Genomic DNA, 21,265 nt, shown 5'->3' on the forward strand with positions numbered 1-21,265 from the left:
GGTCTTATAAGGAGCAGCTGAGGGAACTGGGGTTGTTTAGCCTGGAGAAAAGGAGGCTGAGGGAAGACCTTATCACTCTCTACAACTACCTGAAAGGAGGTTGTAGCGAGGTGGGTGTCAGTCTCTTTTCCCAAGTAACAAGTGACAGGATGAGAGGAAATGGCATCAAGTTGCACCAGGGGAGATTTGGATTGAATATTAGGAAAAATTTCTTCACTGTAAGGATTGTCAAGCATTGGAACGGGCTGCCCAGGGAAGTGGCTGAGTCACCATCCCTGGAGGTATTTAAAAAACATGTAGATGTGGTGCTTAAGGACATGGTTAGTGGTGGACTTGGCAGTGTTAGGTTTACAGTTGGACTCAATGATCTTACAGGTCTTTTCCAACCTAAATGATTCTATGATTCTATTGTATGATTAGCAATATTGTGCCTATCCTGGTCTGCTCTGTGTGAACTCCTAGAAAGAAAGTAATACCTGTAAACAAAAAGAGGGCACAGACCATCTCCCCAACTATTTCTAAAGACAAGGAGAGCTAATGGAACAAGGACAAGGAGCTAATGAAGCTAAGACGCTAATTCACTTCTTAGAAATTCTGCAGTGCTTAGAATTAAGAGTACAGGGACAAGGACAGTGGATCAGGAATCAACTTTCCTTGTGTACTGTTCTTGAAGGGAACATCTCCTACAAGCTGCCGGCAGAGACTTCACTGGGCCTCTTGTCCCCGAGAATGATCCGTTCAGTTTTCCTTTTGCCTCTGCTTACCAGAGACTACACCCACTGGCTAGTCATAATACCCACCTGTTTTACAGTTAAATATGTTATTCTTCTCTTGACAAGGGTTCATGGAAAAGTATGTTTCACTTTGTACGTCCTAAATATCACCACAGAGGAGGTAGAAAAACACCCTCAGACCTTCCTTATGACAAGCACAGTCCCAGGTTTGTCCATATAGTTTCAGCTTTTCCGAGCATCTCTAACTCACCTGCTGGCACACCCACAATATTTTTTTCACACTTCTAATCAAAACTTTTGCTTAATGTTTATAACCAAAACCCATTTGTCCAAGCTGGATTGCAAAACCAGGTTTAGTATAACTGCATTTACCTAGGACAAACAATGAAGCAGAAGGAAGTTTTGGCAGAGGGCAGATTTTCCCCCTTTGTGGTATTCATTTCAGGTGGCAGGATCAATGTAATGACAAGTAACCAGAGTAAGGGAGAACAGGCAGGTGGACACAAGACTATTTTGTTTTCTTTTACCGTTAAGGCGCATGTTAATGCCACCTGTCCAACACTGCACGCCAGCCTTATGCACAACTTCAAGTTACTGGAGGAAAAAACCTCTGGTATAAGGCATAAGTGTTACGGGCAAAAACTTAAGGTCGTGGCACCAGTACTCTTTAAAAACAGGGGAGAATAAATATAAAGTTAAAATAGAGTTCAAAAAACATGAAAAGAGAAGGAACAAATCACTGGACAGAAAACAGATTGCAGCATAAAAAAGAGTTTCAGGAAAAAAGGCAAAAGCTAAAAGATGACTGGATTAACATAAGAGGTGTAGGAATAAGGAAAGAGACTGAAGTAAAAAAAACCCAAGCAAAATCAAAGGAGAGGAAGGAGCTGAATGGAAACTATTATTACGGACGACTAGACAGAGAGAGGAAGTAACAGGGAGAAAAGCAGAACAAAAATAACTTCAACTTTTGAACTTTACAAGAAAGTCTGATGCTAGACTACTATACAATAAAAAAAATAAAATTTTGTAGCTAAAATTTCAGACAATTAATTATGCAGGAGTATGAATGCCTGGAAGGAGGAAAACAGTCTGCTTTTACCTGCATCAAAAAAAATCAGTACAACAAAAAAAGTACAATAACATACTTTAACAGACAGAATTCTTACTATTCTGTTGCACGTTGCTGCATTTGTATTTCTGCAATAAAACTGCAATTGTGAGACCCATGAAATTAGCTTACAAGAGGTTTGATACTACTACTAATAATGAATCAATGAATTTTCACCATTTTTGTGGTCACACGTAAATTACATTTACGCCACTGACTCCCAAAAAAAAGTAACAAGCAAGAAATTTTCCTATATAACCAGTAAAATTCAAGCTTGTAGCTACTGTCTCCCTTCCAGGTGCTAGACTTCTCTGTTGATGGCTGCAGATGAAACAGTTTGTAAGAAAGTGCCAAAGAATAAGCAGAGGGAAAGTGACTAAATTCCTAAAAATTGACAGTTGCTCTCTGTGCAGGTTATTGTAAGTGCAGAGAACATGACCAAAAACTGCACATAAAAGTGCTGCTTCTATAATCTGTCACTTTTATGCCTTCCCCTCACAGCAATCTAACTGCCTAGCTGCATGTTTGTACAGTACATAATGTCACTTAGAAAGAATAAAAGTGAAAGTAAATTTAAAAAGGAAGGTTAATCAGACTGACCTTTAAACCTCTTGAATCTGCTCTACTTAGTACTAGTGTATTAAAATAGAGTTGCATCATTTCTTGGGAGGATACTAACGCTGGCATATCATCAACATTTGGACAACTAACATGAAGCAAACAAATGAAAAAAATCAGCCTGAATTGTGCTGTTCAACCAAATCTGTCATTAATTACCAAATACTTACAATCATCAGGCAAAACTTCCTTGAACTGCTCAAAATATGAATTCAACCGCACTAAGCTTTCCATGTTAATTACTTCTTGCAGTGAGGTGTCTCCAAACCTTTAAAGTGTGAAGAAGGGAACAGTTAAGCCCAAGGCAAAAGGTTTCTCTTCTTTGAAAAACTACACTTGGCAATATGATCACCAGAAAACAGTTTAAAGATTCATCCCATTAAATTCCTAATCATTCAAATGAAGAATAAAGTGTAACAGAGAAGTGTTGTAGTGATTCATTACAGAAAAAGAAAATATATGAGCATGAGGGGAAAAGTGGGGAGGAAGGTGAAAGAAAAATCTTGTAGAAAATAGTATTTAAAATTCTTTGGCTTTTGTATCTCTCCTTCAATATTAAATACCCATCTGGTAAATCATTTTGACTAAATTCAAATTTTTAATAATGGATTTACTAGTTTCGTTCATAAGCTAATAATAACCATAATATCAGCAGATAGGATTGAGAACTTTGACTTCAGGTATGTAAATAAGAAATATGGATCTAGGAGTAATAAACCATGAATATAATAAATATTGTCAACAATGCTATGACTCATCTCATTTAACTATATAGATACATAGATACACACACAGTGTTGACATCTGTAATGGTGCTAATCACCTTGGGCTCACTTTATAGGCAACAGAGGACAACAGTAACTGCCGGAATGCCTTTGTTAGACTTTTTCTAGTTGTCCACTGTCATTACTGCACACTCCACCCTGGTACCAAGGCTGTTGTCACAACATGCATGTGCCTGATTTCACTGAAGTCCTCCCTCAGAGCAGCACTCTGTCAATGTATTCTTTACAGGATATGTTCATAATAGAGGGAAGCTCTGGTGGCTCGTCCAAAACTGAAGAGTTTCCCTAGCAAACATAATTATATTTCTCAGCTTTACAAGAACAGTGTTGCATTACATAAGTGCTGCAAGGCTGTGTTAAAACAGAGGTCCAGATGAGGGAACTGGGGTTGTTTAGTCTGGAGAAGAGGAGGCTGAGGGGAGACCTCATCGCCCTCTACAACTACCTGAAAGGAGGTTGCAGAGAGATGGGGATGAGCCTCTTTAACCAAGTAATAAGCGATAGAACAAGAGGTAATGGCCTCAAGTTGCACCAGGGAAGGTTTAGACTAGATATTGGGAAGCATTTCTTTACAGAACGGGTTGTTAGGTGTTGGAATGGGCTGCCCAGGGAGGTGGTGGAGTCCCCATCCCTGGAGGTGTTTAAGAGTCAGGTCGACATAGCGCTGAGGGATATGCTGTAGTTGGGAACTGTTAATGTTGGGTTGATGGTTGGACTGGATGATCTTCAAGGTCTTTTCCAACCTAGACGATTCTGTGATTCTGTGATAGCCCAGTATCCTGTTTTTTGTCAGTGGCCAGAAGAGGAAGTCTAGGGGAGAGTGCAAAACCAAGAGGGCAAATACATAGCAATACTCAGAATGATCTCTGAGCTTCTAGTGATCTGTCACTCACAGACATCTAGAGTCACAAGCAGTAGCTCTGTGTTAAATAGCCCATGACAGATTTCCTCTTCTGTAAATTCACTTCTGAGCCATATAAACCTGCACTAGACTCAAATCCATGAGGTAAGGAGCTCCACAGGTATGGGCCATATAACGAAAGACCTCCTTCTGTTTGTTTTGCATTTGACAGCTTCATTTAGTATTCCCTTGTTCATGTATTGGAGAAACTGAATCACTGTTAGTAATGCAACAGTGCAGCTCCATAGAGACATACTTCCATCAGAACAGGAGATTGCTGAACTGCCATTAAGGTTGAGCATGCATGACTGAATACATACTTCTCTGCTAGGGTTTGCTGCTCATTGATTCCCACATTGAAAAGAACAGGCTGAACCCTCAGTAACATGCCACTTTGAATCTCTCGCGGCAACAAATCAAACAAGGCGCTTGGCAAAGGGATCCTCACGTTAAATCCATCACTGCAAATAAATAAACAGCTATTAGACATAAAGATCAAAAAACTACATTCCAAGAATGTGTAATTTATGTAAAGAGGGGTAACATCTAGAACATAATACAACTCAAAACTGAGGACTTAAGGAACTGCCACAGCTTTCTCCCAATCAGAAAAGCTATTTCAGTTCAAAACCAAATCTGGAGCAACCTATAACGTTGATTTTATATCCTCGTGGACATTTCAATCAGATATGCTGATTTCCTGACAAAAGCTGATTTTGCTCTGCTCATTAATACTGCAGCTCTCATACAACTAGGGTAGAAAAAGCCAAATTTTGGCATGTCCCCACCTCATCAAGAGTAAAGTATATTTTATTTTAAAGTGATAAAGGCTAGTGATGCTGCATAAAAAGATACATAGGAAGATAGAGGCAAAGATAGTAGTGACCCAAACATAAACTGAAGGGGGAACTAACAAAAGCACTGATACAGGACTCAGATCTACAAGCTGTTCCTGCAGCACAGGTAACCACCTTGGGTCAGCTGAGCTCCAGCTAAGAGTGCCGTGTATGCTTTATCTCATGGCAAATGTGAGGTAATGCAACTTATCTTATCCCATAACATCAGTGCAGACTAAGGTATGTCATATTACCCTATGTTGGAACTGCCAAGACACAAATTGCTGTGGTTTGTGTGCTGTGTGTTAACCTATCAGCAGCACTACCTTGGTGTTACATCCAAGTCTTTACAGTGCAGAACTCTCAAGTACAGCATATACTCTCTAGTATAGCAAAGGAGCTCTGAGAACTATATACTGAAGTAATTAAAATTGGTCTGTCCCACATTTACACTGGATGGACACACAAAGCCTATGCTATGCCTGAAAGCCAAAAGCCTTTTTCACCTCTAAATGTAAAGCTTCCAATAGTTTGCACCAAAATAAATATGCATGATTTCTTTCTTCTCTTTCTTAAGTAAAATCTAGGCAGCCAAATAATAAGCAACACTATCAGACCTGAAACTAATGAAGAGTGGTTTCCTCCTGATTAGTGTCCTATAGCTAATAGTTTCAACTAAAAATTGTCTTTGAAAGGAATTTTCTGTTAGCTATCAGCCATTTCGACAGGTCTCAGCAATTTCCTTAACATACATGATTGTTCTGCAGACCTCCTTCAGCTGGGGCACTTTTCATTGCATGTGAACCTTAACAAAGTTCCTCTAAATGTTTTTATCTTTGAGAATTCTAGCTCTTTTTCAGATGTAGACAAAGCTGGTCAAAGCTCCAGTGGAGCTTGGTACAGCACACTGTAATCAAATAAGCCTAATTTCCTCCAGAAATCAGATTCAAAACTAAAATATTCTACAGAGTCTGAAATACAGAAACATTAAAACATCAATTTTCATGAGGCCTCTGTCCTTTCACAGTTTCATCCCCACCTGTGAACTGGCTCCCTCTTGGGCAAGAACTCTGTTGCAGGGGGCCCATCAGCCCCATGTCAGAAACCAGGGCAAGGCCAGCTGATAAGCAGGCTGCGGCATTCAAATTGAAGTCTGACTGCTGTAAATGCTTCCCATCATAATAATGCTATAACAGATCACTCCCACTCCACTTTACCTGAGGATGTGAATGTTTGTTACTTCAGACTTTAAAACAAAAATTGCTTTTGAGCTCAAACTTGAAAATATCTCCTTTCAGACAACTGGTCAGAATGAGCAGCAGTCTGGTCTTTCACAAGCATTTGTAAGTTAAAGCCAGCTTGGGCCCCATAGTTTGAAATTGATCACAAATAGGCCTCACCTCAGCAGCAGCCCACCAACTGCCTGATACACGTTCCATGTCTCATTGTGCTAATGGCAGCCCATTACTCAGTGGCATGCAGTAAAGCACTGACCAACTGATCAACAGCAGGGAATTTCAGACGCTGAGATCAGACTGAAAAGTCAGTCTGAAATTTAAAACTAGCACAAATGCTTAAGAAAAGATTGAATACTTCTGGCTTATGACTGTGGAAGGCTACGTCAAGATGACATTTATTCACAAAACAATACTGCATGGTTTGAGCCTTGCCATATATCCCTTTTCAGCTTAGCTCCCTGTAAAATGAAACATCGATAAAAATGAGTAAGTCCACTTCAAAACATTTCTTTGAAGTTCTGAGGAGAAAAACAGCACAGTACAAAAGCACATAATTAATTTCAAGTACAGTATCACTGCTTCGCCCATCTGCAGTCCCACCCCACTTCCTGCTCCCTCTCTCCCCATTTTTTTTTACCGATTTCCAGTAATGACTGGCAGCATGTCTGTAGATGTGTTTGATGTGGCCTGAGTTACTTTAAAAGTTACATTCCTCAAGTCCATGATTCCCAAACTCATGTCCTCCAGCATTGCCAGCTCCTCACCTAAATCAAGGAGGAAAAAGTGAACCGTAATCATCACTCGTTATGTACAATTTCCCTTTATCAATTTGATGACAACTGTAGGTCATCGCTCTCATAAAGAAGTTCTATGGATGAGGAAGCTCAGGAGCCCAGGCCTTCACCTTGACCTACAGACAATGTCATGATTGACTTTATGAGTTTAGCAAATTTGGAAAATACCAATTATATAGCACTGTCCAGACTACTGTTCTTCATGTAGATTACATGCTGATTTTACAATTTAGACGATGCTACTAAGTACTTCTCAGCACTATCATAATAACCTTTGTGTTGGAAAAGTGTGTTGGAAAAGTTACAAGGTATTTTGGATTTGTTCAGTAAAGCATTCCCTAACTGGCATCCAGATGGCTGTTCAGACACAGCAGTGAAACAGCTGTTCAGACACAGCAGTGAAACACTTTTGAGTGAAGTACTTTCCTTTTCTGTATTTTCTCTTAAATCTTACTTCATACTGTAGGATTACAGGAGGTCAAAAAAATTCAGAAAGTGTATTTTGGGCACAGTTTCTCCCAGTTTACCAGAATTTTAATTCCATTTATTTTTTGAAAAAACAATCAATATGATACCGGTTTTTTTAAACCTTTGACATTGTATTATAAGGCAAGTACACTTTATCTTTCAGAAGTAATTCAATTAAATGCAAAGAAATTCAGAGTTGGTAGCTAATTAAGTACTCCAGATATAATCTGGTTTTGCCTTTCAGTTTTCAAAATAATTTTGCATCTGAGCTGCAGATTGCCCTAAACACTCATGTTCTGCTGCAGCCAATTTGAAGTAGAATTTGTCAACTCAACAGCTAATACCACCCAATGGCCCTGTGTCTTTACCATAAGTGCTCAGCAGGCTCTCAAACTGCGCCAGCAAGCCAATGGTGTAGAGTTGTCTTAGAAATCCATCATCATGCAGGCAGTTCCTCAGCTTGATAATGAAACCACAAATGAGAGCTGTCAGCTGTGGGAAAGAAAACAGACAAGAGTGAAATGATTCAAGACAAAAAGGGCTCTTCAGCCCCAAACGGAAACAGTATCACATATAAGAGGTGTCATAAAATCTGTAAAACTGATGCTCTTTTCCCTCAAATGTCACTCTTCTTTTCCTTGCAGCTGAAGAGAGACAACCAACCAACCAAACCCCAAAACATTCATGAAATCAGATTTAGGGCACACCACCTTCATCTTGCAAGCTCTCCCAAAATGAGACTGCTGTTGATCTTACATATATTTGTTTTCTGGACACAATCACTTGTGTTAGGGCCTACAACTTAGGAATTACAAGAGTCTCCTTAGAGAATTGTTTGTTACATATAGAAAAGCAACACAGCTAGTTCCAGACCATGAATTTTGACAGTATGAATAAATTACTTTTTTTTAAAAAAAGAAGACATTTTTAAGAAAGCTTAAAAATGAATTATCTGTTTGCATTATGCAAAGATTCAAACTCTAGTGTTATGAGATATTGAGGACAAGGTCCTGAAGACCTAGTACTAAGATCAGTACTAAATTCTAAGATTAATACTAGTCTTAATTCGCTGTCAACAAAGGAATTTCCCGAGTGATTGCCATATGCTAGGTACACAGGTGTACGACTTTGTTACAAAAATAAACAGAAGGGAATAAAGTTCTGTTTATGATGGGTAAACATATTCAAAGCACCGAGTTTAAAAAGTATCTGCAATATAAAGTGAGTTTTGTATAGAAAAATTCCCTGAATTTATGAGATATTACATTTTGGGACAACAGCCCTACCAAACAACAGCCAAGAGATAAGCTGTTTGAAATAAATGAACGAGATACTGATTTCATGGGGAAGTAGACACACCACAAAAGTGTTGTGGGCAGAAGAAACGTGGAAGGTTTTTTAGTACAGACACCTGCTAGTCAGTGGCTGACACAAGAGACCCCAGCAGGCCCCGAAACAGAACTTCTAGTTAAAAAAACAGCACTCATTTCTCTCCCTGTAGCTGGACTTTTCTCCTTAGGTACCGCAGGTTCTGTTGGTTTTCTTCATACAGAAAACAACAAAAGGCAACCGAGGGAGTACCCTTTCTGCTCATAGTTCTTCTTTCCCCTTTTTCACATCTTACTTCTGGTTTTAGTTTGGTGGCCTTGGAAGGCAAAGGTTGTTTCTGTAGAAACTAGCTCTGGAATAATTTTTTTCTAAAATAGTGAATGTCCAAGGGGACACTTATGTTATACATTGTCAAATGCATGTAAGTGACCAGTAAGGACAGGATAGCACAGTCTGCGAGAAGAAATCATGGTGTTAAACCCAAGAGTGGAACAGATCTGAAAAATTCTGAAAAGAGCAAGCTTTCACATTTCGTATAAACCCCACCACATGTCAGAGTGCAATCAAATCATGCATATTCACTTGCTTACAGTTTGGCAGAAGACGACATCCCTGCGATACTGAAGGCTCAGGCAGAGCCCTATTGTTGGGGCGCTGTCCTGCATTAATAAAAAGACCATGGCTTTCTTTGCCTTGTCACTCATCATGGCTACGCAGTCTGTGAGTGTTGTCAGCAAGGGATAAAGAGCTTCGCTCCATTCACCTGGTTAAAAGAAAAAAATTAGCAGCACTGTAAGTACTTTATTTGAAACAAACAAACATGCATTAAGAAGAAACTTCCTGTTGCAAGTCAAAGGTATTGATAATTCACATTTAGGACATGTTTTATTTTGGCCGGCTGGTTACTCCCTACTTGTTATTAAATAAGTAATCTTACAGACTGGTTATCACATGAGGAAAATATGGTGAATTTTACTCTGTAAGGCTGTTATGACTTTCCTGACTGTGTAATGGCACCCCGATTTGTGCCCACAGAACAGGCTACACAATAGCTGATTTGGAAAGCATAACAGAAACATGAATATCTATATACATACGTGTATATAACTGCATGTGCGTGTTCAACACACCCTTTCATAGTGCATACATGGACAGACAGTATAGAGTCCATCGTATAACAGAAACAGTGAACATCTGCTTAGCCATTTCTGTCAATGAGATTTCTCCCAAATATCTTGCCTTTGGATCTTTTGTGGACTCACAGGTATATCATTCAACTGCCTCACCATCCTATTGATACTTGTAGCACCTCAGTGAGGTACAATGACTCTTATCTCCCATTTGTAGCACAGGAATAATAAGGCAGAAAGGTGAAAAATTCATGTAGGTAAGTGTCCTCTGTCTGCTGAGTGACTTTGAAGGCTTAGAGCTAGCTAGCAAGAAACACTAAGTATAGTGATTTAGGTGGGAGTTAGCCAGATCCTTGGAAGTAGTTCAGTTCCACTGAAATACACAAGATACTTCACAGAGGGACTTTGTTCAAGGTCCTACACAGGAAGCACAGAAATGAAATTGAGTTGCCAAAGTCCTATTTTAGTACCCCAAACATTTGGGCTTTCCTTCTCCTTAAGAGATTGCTCTGTCTTAAAATGCCCCACAAGCTCAGTTTCCTTTCTTTCCTTCTTTCATCTTTTGTCTTAACCACCAATTTTAAAAACCCATTTCCTTGACTGTATTAAAAATTATTCAGATGTTATACCAAAATCCATTCTCTCTGCAATATAAAAAGAAAATAGAACAGTGCTTTGGTTTTGCCCTCCTTAACGCAAGGTTGAAACAGAAGATCACTTCTCTTTTAAAATGAAGGACAGTGTGTTTTATTTTTAAAAAGCACTGGAGCTCACAAACAGAACACACACAACCCTCAGCCTGGCTGGCTATAGGAACAAGGCAACATACACATCAGGACCTGCATGAATGGGGCACTTCAAGCCCCTGAAAGGAAGCTGTTTGGGATTTTGACTCAAAGGCAGGACTAAGAGCTACTAATAATAAATGTTTCTTTGATAGCCAGCCAAAGAGAGGAACTTTGGAAGTCTGCTAACAGAAACATAACTGACAAGATTAACAGAACTATCCTTTTTTGCTTTTGTTCTGTGTGGTAGATAGATAACCTCATAAACTACTCAAAGGGGAAGTTGTTTGGCTCTATTCCATTGCCATTAAAAAAAAGCAGGAAACCTCAAAAGAACAGGCAAGGAATTACAGCTTGTCTTTTGTATTCCATTAAGTATTTTTCTCTCAAAATAAATCAGATGCCATAACATGGCCCCTTGAACACCTGAAAAGCAAAACAGAGATGATACTGTTTCTCTTACTGCATTTAAGAGCTTTTATATAAACAAATGAGACTGACAAAGAGAACTGAAAGATTGTATTGCGTTTGTGTGGCAAGGTTTTGGTAGCAGGGGGCTACAGGGGTGGCTTCTGTGAGAAGCTGCTAGAAGCTTCCCCTGTGTCCGACAGAGCCAATGCCAGCCGGCTCCAAGACACTGGCCAAGGCTGAGCCCACCAGTGATGGTGGTAGCACCTCCGGGATAATGTATTTAAGAGGGGAACAAAAAACCCCGCATAATTGCAGTCAGTAGAAAGGAGGGAGAATATGTGAGAGAAACAACTCTGCAGACACCAAGGTCAGTGAAGAAGGAGGGGGAGGAGGTGCTCCAGGTGCCGGAGCAGAGATTCCCCTGCAGCCCGTGGTGAAGACCCTGGTGAGGCAGGCTGTGTCCCTGCAGCCCGTGGTGAGAGGGCAGGCTGTCCCTCTGCAGCCCATGGAGGTCCACAGTGGAGCAGATCTCCATCTGCAGCCCGTGGAGGACCCCACGCCAGAGCAGGTAGATGCCCAAAAAAGGCTGTGACCCCATATGGGAAGCCCACGCTGGAGCAGGCTCCTGGCAGGACCTGTGGACCCATGGAGAGAGGAGCCCATGCTGGAGCAGGTTTGCTGTCAGGACTTGTGACCCTGTGGGGGACCCACGCTGGAGCAGTCTGTTCCTGAAGGACTGCACCCCATGGAAAGGACCCACACTGGAGTAGTTTGTGACAAACTGCAGCCCGTGGGAAGGACTCACATTGGAGAATTTATGGAGGACTGTCTCCCGTGGGAGGGACCCCACACTGGAGCAGGGGAAGAGTGTGAGGGGTCCTCCTCCTGAGGAGGAAGGAGCAGCAGAGACAACAGGTGATGAACTGACTGCAACTCCCATTCCCTGTCTCTCTGCACCGCTCAGGGGGAGGAGGTTGAGAAATTGTGAGTGAAGTTGAGCCCAGGAAGAAGGGAGGGGTGGGGGAAAGGTGTTCTAAGATTTAGTTTTTATTTCTCATTACCCTACTCTGATTTGATTGGTAATAAATTAAACTAATTTCCCCAGTTTTGCCTGTGACAGTAATTGGTGAGTGATCTCTCCCTGTTCTTATCTTGACCCATGAGCTCTTCATTGTATTTTCTCTCCTCCCATCCAGCTGAGGAGCAGAGGATAGAGTGGCTTAGGTGGGCACCTGGCATCCAGCCAGTGTCAGCCTACCACAAAGATCTTCCAGTGCATCATCATCATCTCATTGCTTGGATATACATACATGTACATAGTTATTAACTCAGTGGAGATTTAAAATTGTGGTGTGTCTGGCAGCACTTCATTTGAAAGATATGTTTATCTGTGGCAATCACAAAGTACAATGGTGGTATACCAGCCTGCCTGAAGATAAAGCAATTGTTAGATTTTTTTTTTTTCTCCCAACACTCACAGGTAATGCAGTGGCTCATCCAGGCTAATGAGCAAAAATCCTATGTACTGTGTATTCTCTTAGTTTAAAAATTTTGACCATGAAGAAACAAACCCTTGTCAGTTTGAAAAATTCTAAATGCTTTTTGCTACCTACTTCACAGAGGTGTCACCTGTGTTCTTTTAATTTTTTAGTCAATGGTAGTTGCTATTAACAGTAAACAGGAATAAAAGGAATTGCACTGCCAGGCTCAAATCAGTCTGGAACACAGCAGCATTTAAATAAATGTAGAAGGACTATTTGTTCAACTTTCACCTAGATTTTCCTGTCCTTCTGTTTCCCCCTCATTAGTTTTCCTAACAGAACTTTATTACTGAAAGTGCATTTTCTATCAAATCAATCAATGGGACCTTCAAACACCATGAGGCACTAATTCTAACGAGGAATCTACTCTGAGTTTTGTTCTTATGTTCTAGGAGATGACCAGAACATTTTGAAACTATTACAGACTCCACTGGGCAGATTCATGGATAAGATGATTTGGCATAGGGCCTGAAACAATGGAGATGCAACAAGTTGTTACAGATTTACAACAGCTGGAGATCTAGTCCAAGCTAGCTGTTGGTACGTCTGGGACACAAATCCTGCTTTTCAATCAGAGGTTTCTAGCTCATGTTAAAAGTTATTCCATCTAAAACCCAGCATTGTACAAACTGGCAGGGTGCCTGGCATTTGCTTTAGGTGCTTTATATTGTACAGCAAGAAGCAAATCCTGCAGTCTCCACTCAGCTACAACTGAATTCTGGCTGGCAAATAAGGGCCAGACTTGGCCCCATGTCCTGGTTTGGGCTGAGATAGAGTTAATTTTCTTCCCAGTAGCTGGTACAGTGCTGTATTTTAGATTTAGTGTGAGAATAATGTTGATAACACACTGGTGCCTTAGTTGTTGCTAAGTAGTGCTTATTCTAAATTAAGGACTTTCAGTTTCCCATGCTCTGCCAGTGAGGAGGTGCACAAGAAGCTGGGAGGGAGCCTGGCCGGAACAGCTGACCTGAACTAGCCAAAGGGATATTCCATACCACAGGACTTCATGCTCAGTACATAAACTGGGGGGAAGTGGCTTGGGGCAGATCATTGCTCTGTCGTTCGTCAGTGGGTGGTGAGCAATTGCACTGTGCATCACTTGTCTTTTCTTGGGTTTTATTTCTCTTTGTTATATTATTTTTCATTAATATTATTATTAAATTATTATATTTTATTTTATTTTAGTTATTGAATTGTTCTTATCTCAACCCATGAGTTTTACTTTTTTTCCAATTCTCCTCCCATCCTGCTGGGAGTGGGGAGGAGTAAGCTGTGTGGTGCTTAGGTGCTGGCTGGGGTTAAACCACGACAACCCGTAAGCCTTTGTTATTTTTCTTATGACTGCTGCTGACCAACCTTAATGCACACTTTGAAATGTGGCATTTTGAAAAAAAAAAAAAAAAAAAAAAAGAAGAGAAGAGAGAGATGCTGGGAAGGCCTATTAGTTCACATAGTGGACCTTCTCTGACTATACACTATATAGACTATCTTATAAAAAAAAATGTCTTGTTATAAGAACCTAATACATAAAGCCTGTATAAATCAAGGATGTAATGACAAGTAGGAAAGGTTTTTGCTTTTTTTCCCCCTAAGAGTCTCTCTTGTTCAGAACAATAAAAATAACTGTCTTCCAGAGCTCTGAAAAAGATATTCTAAGTCTTTTCATATTAAAAAACCCCTAGCATCCATAAATTAAAGTACTGGGCACCTGCAGTTGCCCTTGGTTTAGGTCAGGGTTGCAAGGACTCACAACCTCTAAAAAAGATTTATTAAATAAGTGGTAGTTGCTTAGCCCCGATCTAGCAAAGTATAATCAGCAACACACTTAAGCACACAGTCGTGTCACGTTTGGCTTCAGCGGGAAGTAAGTATTAAGTGCTTCACTACATGGCAGCTTCAGCCACTTAAGTTTAAGATGCAGTTTTGTGTATATCTGGGTACCCAGTTGGGGTAACCTGACTGCTTGTAATTTCTCCTATCTAAAAAAATAAATGAATAGCATTCACTTATGCACCACATTCGTATTTTGCAAAAACTAAAGGGATGTTCCAAAAATTAAAAACTTGTGGAGTCTCTTATTGATTAAAAACACTTTCTTAGTGATAGAAGAAAACAGGGTGGACAGCTGGGAAGAACATTAATATACTTTGTGAAGATGAAAATCATACCTGCACTGGGACTTTATTTCTCATTAGTTTCACTAAACCCAGGAGTCCATGCTGTAACAGTTCAAAGACTGAACCTTCACTGAACTCAGATTAAACTATTCTCAAATGGGAGAAATTACAGCCATCTAGTTGGGAGAGAGCAGTATTACAGAGGCATATTATTCAGACCTTGTAAATGCAACACAAGTGTGTGGAAATACAAGGACAGAAGAAAGGCTAACAGTGGGATGAAAGTCTCTTAAATTCTGTATTCTGAAACATTAGATTTGCAATGTCCAACAGTGCTTGGTGTGTAGTCACAACAGATTTTTCCATCAGCCTTGCTGACTGCTCCGTGTTCTGCTCGAATTCTCATACAGAAAGGCCAGCTCAACACTACACATGAAAGGGCATGTCTGAAATGTCAGACTCTCACAGACTTCAATGACTTTTGGAACAGACCTCAAATCATTGTCACCTACAACCAGTTGCTAAAACACATCAACTGGAGAAACCAAAGAGACCATGAACGAATGCTTTCCCATACCTGGACATGAGAAGTTACCAGATACCCACTTACACTATTATTTAGGAAACAGTAACTTCTCAATACGCTTAGGTAACTCACGTGATATTGCAGAGCATTACCATTTCAAAATGGTCAATCTTAACAGCAAGGTAGTTGTTCAGTTGTTAATTATGAACAAACCCCTGCAATTTTCAGAAGAAGCAGAAGCCATGAATGCACATACCTGGGCCAGATTCTTCCGGAGTGGGGCTGCAATCTGCACAGAAATGGAGGGGCAACATGCATGATTAAGGAGCAGCAACATAGTCTAAATACAAGCAACTCAAATGCTCAATGCCAGGGTTCTCAAACACTTTCACCGAGGGAAGAGGAGCTCAGCAGAGATACTCCTTTGCCTGCGGGTACTGAGGGCATGGGCTGTCCACTCTACTGTTTCTGATCAGAGGAACACCTAGATGGGGACTTGGAGGAAAGCCAGTACCTGCTAGCTCAGGGGCTCTGTGTGGATTGTCAGCAAGTGCACTGTCAATTCCCAGCAATCCACAGGGCACAATTTGAGAACCACTGGTTTAATGCAATTATAGAATAAGCTGGCAGTAAGGCTGCTAAACAGAATAGCAGAAGACTAGCAGTAAGTTCAATGCACTTAACAGAAAATAACATTAAGGCACCACAACACAAAAGTAATAAAGAAACAGTACTTTGCTATCTTAGACAAGTTTATGTTATACAATTTCTGAGATAGTTACACAAGCATTAGATTGTATATTAAGGGCTGAAGCCTCACCAGTGAAGCCTGTGAGTGTTCCACACTCACTTCAGTGGGAGGAACAAGCTGTCAGATGAAAATACACTACAGTGCAATGCAAATGGTAAAAAAATAATATACACCCTGTTATAGCAAGTCTTGCATTAATGAGAAGTAGTTTATTAAGCTAACAGGATTTAAACTTCTGTTGTTTATATCTAGACTCACTAGTAAAGAAATTATGAATTTGAAAATAACAACAGAAAATATCAAATTCAATTGTATGCATTAGGACAATTAGCTGAGCTAGACAATCCCAGTAAATTAAAACTCATCACGTTCATTAAAGAAGCTATATGCCCCCATGCAGGTTTAATAATGAATACCAAAGCCTATAACAAAAATAAATTTTCAAAGAATTTCTTAAGTCTCCCTTCTACTATTTCAGGCAGTATTTTCTTTCACAAAAATTAATTTCTAGAGAGATCCTCTAAAGTCCTTCAATAACATTCTACTGTCTCTCTCTTACCAATTCTGGAAGTATCTTGGTTTGCTGGTTCTTACATGGCTTTCAAGAAAATTTCTGGCTGCCTCTCTGCTCAGTGTAATTTATTAAAAACTCAAGAGTTACTAACAGAAAAAGTGTTAGTTCTCTGAACACATGTCAAGGAAAAACTTTAAAATGTTGTGATTCTGAACTTAGAGAAAGGATCTTCTTTGTCCCTCAATTATTCCCATGATCAGTTGTGGAAGGTGACAGTGAAAGGGAATTCATAAAATAGTTTGGGTTGGAAGGGACCTTTAAAGGTCATCCCACCCTGGAGTGAGCAGGGACATCTTCAACTAGATCAGGTTGCTCAGAGCCCTGTCCAGCCTGACCTTGAATGTTTCCAGGGATGGGACACCTACCACCTCTCTGGGCAACCTGTTCCAGTGTTTCACCACTTGCATTGTAAAAAAGTGTCTTTCTTTTATCTAGTCTAAATCTACCCTCTTTTAGTTTAAAACCATTTAACAGGCCAGGTTTGGTGTGCAGTAAAGGGAAGTAACTCAATGGAAAATTCCCACTGATTTCAGTAAGACCGGTTTTCTTCACAGTATTGAACCTGTTACTCTGTCAAAATACTGATCATTAATTAGGAACTACATCTGATAAGAATGTGATCAAGTACTCAGCTTGCCCTGGCTTACAATAAACTTCCCAAGTGCAATTCAAACTGCTCATTAAGATCTACAATGTTTGCACCAGATACCTAAGAAACAGGATTTTCTCTAAGTTAAATTCACCCCACATTGGCTGACTTCAGATCTAGCCCTTACACTCAGGTAGCACTGGGAAATGGCAGCAAGCCCCTTAGCTTTAAAGCTTGCTACATTTCTTGATTTAATGTTTCTGTCTCAGGTTCTGAGGATTAAATGGGAAGATTTTTTTCCTATTTTGGAGGAACAGCAGGGAAAGGTTACAGAAACTCTTGGCACAAACAAAACCTTTGGTAGATAAGTGCAGCTAATTCCATTTTTATATGGCATAAGTGTCAAGATCCAGAGTAGATTTAAAAGACCAACTGAAAATTAAAGAAAATGATTGTAAGATGCTTTCAGCATCAAATTGTCTTGGGAAGAGCTTCTGGTATCACCCAGCACAAATAGTTCCTATTCTTTTTAATATTAAAAGTCCACAACTTTTAATCACTGATATGAAGGTGCATTGAATCTTACTGATAAAACTTTCATGTAAATACCTGTAAAACTTCACATAAACTAGATAGTAAATAAAAACATTTAAAGGTATCAAACTGGAAGAAGAAATTAAGTCAAAGATTAATAGAGAACACATTCTGAAACAAGAACCACCTCTCCTGTTCCCTTATAATACACAAAAATGTCAGTCTAATCTAGAAAAACAAGGTCATTTAAGATACTAAGCAACTCATATGTAACATTTACAAAGCTATACAAAAATATATATTAACATTTATTTTAACTTCCTTCTTGCTTTTTTTTTAAGGTACTGCCTTCCACTGCAACATTAACAATGGAATGGACATGAAATCAGAGATGCACATAAAGGACAAAGGCCCATCAAACGATAAGACAGAACAGGAAGAAGGAAATGAAAACACAGATCAATCTTCCTAGAGTTTAACTTGGCACACCTGCTCTATTAAGTGGCCAAATCATAGTGACCACATGTAAAGAATGTGAGAACAGGTCAAACAAGTACATATGTAAATGAAATAATTCTGAAATTTAATGCACGGTTGCAAAACTGTCAACCTAAGCTGATAAGGATATCTCTTCATTCACACACTCATGGCATTATGCTGGACTCAATCCAGCACTGACGTTACCTCAAATTTTGATAGGATTATTCCACTGAGAGCTTGCACTGCCAATTCCTACCTTTCTCAGCACCACAGTTTTTGACAATTCGGGTTAAAATTTGCTTTAAACTCCAGTAGGTTCATCCAAGTTCAGCTCAGTCTAATAGGACTGCTTGGCTCCCCTCCTATGTTCTGTCAGCCCAGCTGGGACCATTAGTGTTGCAGTTTTATTTATCTTTATAGAGGTTCACTGTAATAAGCTTTGATTGCTGCAAAGAAGCTGAAGCCAACAGTAAAGCTACCAGAGGTGGTGTTTGACATATGCTAACCTGTTTTACCAGCTTAAAACACCCAGCGTGAAAACCAAATGCCACTGTCACCAATGGATTTGGCACTGATTTCAGTGGGATCAGGATTTCAAAATAAGTAATGGGCTTAGCAGCTCCCATACACCACCAGCCCTTTCTGCCTGACATCAGTGCTTAACACCACCACTAAACTAAAAACACATGGAAAGATGTAACAGAGGCTTAGGAATGATGCCAGCGCACAGCAAGAGAGCAGCAGCGAGAAGTGGTGTCTGGCATACGCACTTGTCTTTCTGAGAGAATGGCATGCACAGGATGGTATGGATGAAGGTGGTGGTGAGGATGATGAAGGTGGTGAGGATGATGAGGTCTCATTTAAATCTTCTGGATTTATCCAGTAGGCACGAGTGTCCCGATTACCTTTCTTACTAGTACAGCTGATGTCGCACTGGAAAACATCTTCACAGCTATCACTTTGCAAGCGCTCCTTCTGGAGAAGTTTGTCCACTCTCTGTATAATACACTCCAGACTTTTGTCAACGTTCAACCAAACTTTCTCCTTAAAAAAAAAAAAAATTTCTTTCTCAATTTAAAAAGAAAAGAGACCTTGGATAACAAATGTCTTGGCAATATTTTCTCCTGTGATTCTAGTCAGAACTCCTCTGCAAAGTCTCCTCTGGGCTATCATGTTTACATTTGTGCGCACACAAATTCTGGATATATAAATAATGTATACCAGCATGTCAACAATAGGTAGCGACATGTCTTGTGTGGTAAATTGCAAAGCTTTTTTCTAAGTAAATTTGCTGAACAATTTTAAGTACCTCTTCCTGCACTATTATTTCAATTTCTAACTGGCACTATTATTTATTCTTGAAACTCATGTTTGACATAATAATTGAATAAAATCACACATCTCTCTTTCCTATATAACTCAGTGAATAACAGATAAAATTACTGTATTGTATTACTATCTAAATAACTGAATTGGCTTTATTCGTATCTCATTACTGTGTGTTTGACTATGTCAAAGTATGCCAAAATAATCAAAACGAGCAAGGATCCATTTCCAAAATTAATTGGATCTCATTTCAAAATTGATATTTCACAATATTAATAATTTTTTTAATTACTCTTGACTATTTTTGAGATTTAATTAACTTCTGTTTGTATTACACAGTGACAGAATTTACACAGCCCAATTCTCATTTCAGTTGGCAGCATGGTAGGGAAAACCATTTAAATACTTGGTGCAAAAAGTTTTAAAATGCTGTTCGTAATCAAAACAGAGATGGACTGCAAGTTCTAAATATATAGAGGAAAATAAAAATAGGAAGGCTGAATTGTACAGCTAACACACGCAAAATATGCTTTAATTTGGAGAAGTGTAAAAGCCCTTTGTACTATGGTCAGTTTTTCTCTTTATTTACTTCCCCTTGGAACTGACTTCAGAAAAACCACGTACCTACTGTAATGATTTCCACTGTTTAGGAGATCCAGAAATATTTATTAAGGCCTGTTTGTATCCCCATGCCAAGGAGTAATTGAGCATAGGATAAAGGCAACATCCTTGCTAGTTGACCAATACCTCAAAAATACTCATCCTATGCATATCTGGTGAACAGTCACAGAGCTTATGAACAAAAGAACACAGTAAACAAAAACTAGAAAGAAGAAAATATTCATCATTCCACTAAGCAAACGTACCCATTCCTCTTCATGCCAATCCACCTGCAGAGAAGATCGGCTATTTCTTCCTGTCCACCTGGCAACAAGTGTATCTTGATCATTCCTCAGCATCACTTGCTCCCCTTCTCCAGAGGTTGGAGATGCTTTTGAAGCTATATAGTCTGGCCTTGCAGCATTCAGTCCATGGATTGAATTTGCCAACAGCTTGCAATCACAGACTGTGACAAGTTGCCGGGTCTAAAAAGCAATAAATCCCCCACATTTTAACAACTTTACACAATCTATACCATAATCTTCCACAGAAATTAAAAAGAAGAACTAGTATTCGGTAAAAGAAACTAACCATTGTTTAGGAGTCTCGAAGGTGCCTTTTAAATAATTTTGCAGAATGGCCTTAAAAAGCAATATAGGATACGAAAACACAAATGATACATTTCCAAAGTTTGTACTACTATATTAGCCTCGCAATTGTTGAAAATTTCACTAATAAATGTGCAATTCACCTTTATTTGCACTTCACTCTCCATTTGATGAAAGCATAGAACAATGTGCAGACATTTTTATACCCCACACAATAGTTGCCACACCAGAGACCATGCTTAACCTCCACCATCTTGTCTGAATTCATAACAAGGCTTAAAGAGGAGGGCTGAAGATATAACTCACTAATCAATGCAACTTGTTCCCTGCCTTATTTAGTGGTGTTGTATTAAAGGATTTCTATAAGTTATGTGAATATGAAAAGTATCTGGCCTGTGTGTCTGTTAAAAAACAAAAGCGACAAACAAGCCCTTACTGTGTTATATATACACATTGTCCAGCTGTAGAAAATCCCACAG

General features: G+C 39.5%; 1 protein-coding gene across 16 annotated transcripts in view; it reads right to left on the bottom strand.

Annotated features, from left to right (window-relative positions):
* The window catches only part of INPP4A (inositol polyphosphate-4-phosphatase type I A), a 134,212-nt gene that overhangs the window by 14,173 nt on the left and 98,774 nt on the right, over positions 1–21,265 (bottom strand). For 12 of the 16 annotated variants that reach the window (XM_074815035.1, XM_074815039.1, XM_074815036.1 and 9 more), the window contains 8 exons: positions 20,445–20,663; positions 19,023–19,296; positions 15,581–15,613; positions 9,405–9,577; positions 7,854–7,977; positions 6,861–6,987; positions 4,470–4,610; positions 2,634–2,731 (listed from right to left, as the gene is read on the bottom strand). In XM_074815035.1, the coding sequence (XP_074671136.1) occupies positions 2,634–2,731; positions 4,470–4,610; positions 6,861–6,987; positions 7,854–7,977; positions 9,405–9,577; positions 15,581–15,613; positions 19,023–19,296; positions 20,445–20,663 (1,189 nt within the window). The remainder of the gene's footprint in view (positions 1–2,633; positions 2,732–4,469; positions 4,611–6,860; positions 6,988–7,853; positions 7,978–9,404; positions 9,578–15,580; positions 15,614–19,022; positions 19,297–20,444; positions 20,664–21,265) is intronic. The other 4 variants (XM_074815051.1, XM_074815050.1, XM_074815047.1 and 1 more) reach the window with 1 other exon arrangement.

Source organism: Strix aluco, chromosome 2 (genome assembly GCF_031877795.1).
Source record: "Strix aluco isolate bStrAlu1 chromosome 2, bStrAlu1.hap1, whole genome shotgun sequence".
In the NCBI taxonomy this organism is placed as follows: domain Eukaryota; kingdom Metazoa; phylum Chordata; class Aves; order Strigiformes; family Strigidae; genus Strix; species Strix aluco.